This window comes from Notothenia coriiceps, unplaced genomic scaffold (genome assembly GCF_000735185.1).
Source record: "Notothenia coriiceps isolate Sejong01 unplaced genomic scaffold, NC01 NC01_scaffold00024364, whole genome shotgun sequence".
NCBI lineage: Eukaryota > Metazoa > Chordata > Actinopteri > Perciformes > Nototheniidae > Notothenia > Notothenia coriiceps.
The window spans coordinates 1-5377 of NW_011357065.1; the positions used below are offsets into that span (position 1 = coordinate 1).

Here is a 5377-nt window from a genome sequence, read left to right on the forward strand (position 1 = left end):
AATGTAACCGGTTAGAACTCAAAGTTGCGATGAGGTCTTAAAATGTATGGAAAGGGTCTTAAAAAAGGTCTTAAAAGGTATTAAATTTGACCTCAGGATTCCTGCATATACCCTGTGTGTGTGTGTGTTTGTGTATTTTTGCGTTTGTGTGTATTGTGTTAGGTTCCCGGGGAAAACACTCACGAGAAACACCGGCTGTTGTTATGCCTGCTGGGACGTTAAGTTACTCCGTTCTCCCCTTGTAATTATGCCGTTACAAGCTTCAAAGTTGTATTTATCATCTGAATTTGCCGAAACAAGTTTAACATTCTGAAAGCCAAGACTTTGTTTAATTGAAATCAGATGAAAACAAAATGTAACGAACCCTGCTGTGTTATCTATGATTACTATACACCTTACATTAATAATTTCAGCCGGAGGGAGGGGAAGCAGCGCTGCGGAAGAGCAGGGTGCGAGGGGAGAGCTGACAAGCTTCAAAAATGTATTTATCGTGTGATTTTGGAAATAAAAGTTTCATATTCTGAAAGCCAAGACTTTGTTTATTTAAAGTGGACCTATCATGCTATTATTTGAAACATATATTGTAGGGCCATACCTATACAAAACATGTCTGTGAAGTTTTTTTTTCAAAATACCAAACAGATCATGCATTTTAGCCATGCCTCATTTCGCTCTATTTGCTCTATCTATTCCAGCCCTGTTTTCACAAGGGCTGATTCTGTGGCAAATGAGCTGCAGCTGACCGCGCCCCCCTGCAAAGGAGGGGGACGAGGCACGAGGTTCATGTTACCATGCTGTTACCATGCCACGCAACCTCTCATTCCCCTGATAGGTGGAGAGTTGCCCATATAGGCGGAGCTCACTGTTTCTGACGTTAGGCCAATTTCAAATCTGTATCAGTCTGTATCAGATCCGTTGAAGCCCCGTTTTTAGAGATTTGGGTATGGAGGAAAAGAGAGAGGGTTGTGTTTTCTGAAACTTGGTGTGTTCCCTGACACACCGGGGACACATATTCATGTATAAAAGAAGTACAAAGGTGAATTTTGCATGATAGGTCGCCTTTAAAATCAAACAAAACACCTGAACCCCAAAAAACAATTTTTTTACGCAAATCCATGTCTATTTTTAAATGAGCCGACTGATTTCGATAGAGCGGATCACATATTGCTATACGAAATATTGTATTGGAACAGTTTTAGACTTAGTAATGCTGTAACATATTTCAGCCAAACACACACACACACACACACACACACACACACACACACACACACACACACACACACACACACACACACACACACACACACACACACACACACACACACATATAATCAAAGGCTTCACCCCAACACCTGGCCTGGAGGAGTGAAGCAGGGATGCAGGGATGTAAGGTGAACATCGAGCCACTTGAGGTGGAGAGATGCAGACAAAGACAGAGGCAGAGAAGCAGCTTCTTGCCGCAGGTATCACAGCGAGAGCAGCCCATCTCAGCACACATCCCATAGATGTTTACTCCTCCAGGCACAACACACACTCTCTGCTTCTCTCTTCATTTGCAGCTTTTTGCCTTCAGAAGATTTCTGTTTTGTTTTTCAGTCTTGAGCTGACTCTTGGTCTTTCTTTTGTGTTTGTATCTTCTTTGCTTCTGTCTTATATAAACATGTCACCTTCCTCCTCTGGCCTTTTCCCTTCCGTCCATGTACCACCAACTCTGTGCATATACAGAACAATCTACTGCCTGTTAGAGAGTTTACATTTACAAAACAAAAAAAACACAAAAGGGATGCTAATGGGGGTTTTGATAATGGAAAATGTTCAGAGTTACTGCACATGTATGCATTGATTGATCTCAGTACACTGAGGAATTTGAATGCTATCAAACTGCTGAGGGTAGAAGTGGAAAAAGGTGTATGATGATAAGTAAGCGATAGTGCAGCAAGGCAGTCATTAATGAAAAAAACACGGACTGTGTGATCATGATCCCAACAATAAGCATAGTAATCTTGAACCTTCGGTGTTCTCTTCATTAATGGCTGCACGTTTTCCTGCTTATTACAAGCCTTCATGAATCCAAAGTTTTGTGCCCTCCGCAAATATAAAAATGGTATTGAAAAATACTTTATATTCTAGTGAATATATGACGTAAAGTTTATTTGATATTTTAGTGGAGAGCTGGGATAGATTCTAAAAGAAGCAGTGTTATACAGAGATGTGCAAAATATTCAGAGGGATCACAGTATTAAAAAGAAGAGTATTTGCTCACATGATGTGCATTAATGTAATGCAGGGGTGGGGAACCAACCTGGCCCCCGAGCCGTATACGGCCCGCGAGAGCATTTGATACGGCCCTCTAGGTAATTTATAACCACAAGCACGTTGTGCACGTTGTGCAGGAATATCATTCAGGTTCGGGGTCTAGACACTGGTGGTGGTGGAGGCATGAAGGGATTGATGGAGATCGGTCTGAAGAGGAGTGGTTTAAGCCGGACCCTGGATTTGGAAGAGAGGGAGGCGGAAGGGGTGGAGGAGGGCTGCGTTGAGTCACCTGTAATGACAACTGTGAGGAAGGGGGGAGAGCAGATTTAAAGGTTTAGCAATGCACTATGATAGGCTTGTGGGAATAGAGGCGAAGTGACGCCCCCGATCACTGAGAGGAGAGAGAGTAGTAAACTGGGAATATTTGAATGAATGAGTAAAGATGGTCTTCCTGGTTGAACTTGCGCTAAGCTTCATAAGACAGATCTAAATAAATCTAAGTTGATAAATCAGGTTAGGACCAAAATGTGTTTCTGAACCATTTAAGCATTCAGATGATCATTCAACTCGTTCCTCTCTCTGTATCCATGTGCAGCTCCAGTCGGACCAGGACCAGGGAAATGGGTTGGTGAAGTACGTGCTGTCGGGCGAGGGGGCGGGCACTATCTTTGTCATCGATGAGAACAACGGGGACCTACACGCCACACGCCGCCTGGATCGCGAGGAGAAGGGTTTCTACATCCTCAGAGCCACCGTGGTGAACAAAGGGACTGGACTGAAGCTGGAGCCGGAGACCGAGTTCACCGTCAAACTGCACGACATCAACGACAACGAGCCTCACTTCAGCAAGGAGCTTTACACCGGCAGCGTGCCGGAGAGGTCCGATATCGGTAAGCACGACTGACTGGACTTTAATTTGTTAGTTCAATGATCTTCAATATTAATCCCAGGGATGACCCAGATCTGGGGATATTTGTCATGACATGTCTACTTGCATCTCTCAGGGACATCAGTCATCCAGGTGACAGCTACAGATGCTGATGACAGTATGTATGGGAGCAGCGCCAGGCTGGTGTACAGCATCAGCCAGGGACACCCCTACTTCTCTGTGGACCCTACCACAGGTATGTCTTCTTCTAGGTAGTTAATATAGTAAAGGAAAAAGGCAACCGTATTCTGTTACAGTTACAATAGGAAATACTTAATCAGATTACTGGTACATCTTTAAAATAAATAGAAATGTCTAGCATGATTACAACGTTACAATACATTTTTTAAATAAAGATCAATATATTATAGGTAGATGTACTACCTGAATTTTCTTTTTTGATTTTGATTTAGTCAATTTGTATATAATTCTTCTTTATTTTAAAGATCTTTTTTTTATTTGAAATGTGCTAGTTGGATTGGATTGGACCCTTTGTAGGACGTTTTTGTGACAGTAGCCTCGCTATGATTTAAAATAAGAAAGTATATTAGAAATAATTTGTCCATGAAGGCAGTATTTCTCAAAGTGAGAGCAGTAGAGTGGTGAGAATGACAGCGAGCACTAGCTACAAAAGTTATCCAAAACCATTTATACCCACTTTATCTTGTAAGAAAAAGTAGTAATAAGCATACTGTTATTATATCCTCACGTTATTTACACTAACGGCTCTTTCAGACCAATCAGTCAAGTTAATTCATAACAACCGTAAACGTATTTTATTCTTACCTTAATAAAAACAATTTAATCTGATTTATTTGATTGTTGCATAAGGTTTACCATGATGTAGGATTGTGTTAGCATGTTATCAGCAGCATGTTATCTTTGTCCAGGTGTGATCCGGACGGCTTTGGGTCCTGGTGACATGGACCGCGAGCAGAGGGAGCATTACCAGGTGGTGATCGAGGCTAAGGACATGGCCGGACAGAGGGGGGGTCTCACTGGGACCACCGCGGTTAACATCACCCTCACTGATGTCAACGACAACCCTCCCCGCTTCACTCAGAGTAAGACAGCCTACACATGATGAAACACGGAGTCACACACTCTCGTTAGTTATACAGCTCAGAAGCAGCAGAAAGCATAGTTGTTATGTTATTTTCCATACCGTTTCACACTGAATGGAGTGGAGAAAACATCTTCAAAGTGTGATTCAGGAACAATAAAGTTAGAAAAACGTGCACGTGCAATGACATTAATTGTGTCATTCCTTTCATCTTTCTAGATGTAGCTACATGTTGAGAATATTGCAGTTAGCATTAGCCTGTGATGTATGGCACACAGTATCAGCTGCCAGTACAACCCCTCAATGTCTGAAAGCAGCTTAAGGATAACAGTCACATTAAACATTTAGAAAAGAAGCAAAAGGCATATCACAGGAAAAAACAAGTTACTCAAGGTCCAGGGTTAGAGTTAGGGCTTGGGGACAGTTTCATCCCTGTTTGTTTATCTCTTTTAAACTAATTCAATTATGGATCAGTGATGGACACAATGAGACAAGGTGGAAATCTGGTATATGGTGGGCTGTGTACGTACAAGTTGCTAATTGAGGCCAAATTGTTACCTGGATAGTCAGCGGTGTCTAGTTTGTGAGTTCCTTTATATGAAATGGTCATTTCTGTATCATGGTCCTAGTAATATTGGGTCTTAAAGTGTACAGAAGAACATTTAATTACATGTAATCCAGCCAAAGCGACTTAACATACATTTCAAAACAGTAAACATGCCAATAGGAGGAATTTGGGGTAAAGTATCTTGCCAAGAACACTTTGACATTTTGAGTGCAAGGGCTCTGATTGGTCGACACGTATTTATCCCCTAAGCCACATCCATTACACATAACCATATCAGAGAAGAGCCACTGCAAGGCTTTATGGGGCACCTATACATTTGAATGGTTGTAAGAATAAACAGGACAACATGAAAGAGTTCCATTAAACGTATGAAACAGGGCAGCATATTATTTTTAATTCAGGATTCCCGCTGGCAGTGTGTAAAAGTGGTGCATTGTTAATAAAGAATCTATAGACAGCAGGTCTTACTTACATGTTTTTGTCTTCTAATATGAAAGATTACAGTTGTAATTCCAGCAAAACACTAAACAAATGTATTCGCTTTGCAGAGCGCTAACCA

General features: G+C 41.6%; 1 protein-coding gene across 1 annotated transcript; it reads left to right on the plus strand.

Annotated features, from left to right (window-relative positions):
* Window positions 1–2396: 2396 nt before the first annotated feature.
* Window positions 2397–4251, plus strand: LOC104954973 (cadherin-10-like; the record flags this gene model as incomplete). The annotated part of the gene is made up of 4 exons (XM_010782191.1): window positions 2397–2562; window positions 2855–3149; window positions 3264–3383; window positions 4078–4251. Coding segments are annotated over 4 exons (755 nt in total), but the record flags the coding sequence as incomplete, so codon positions are not given.
* Window positions 4252–5377: the final 1126 nt, after the last annotated feature.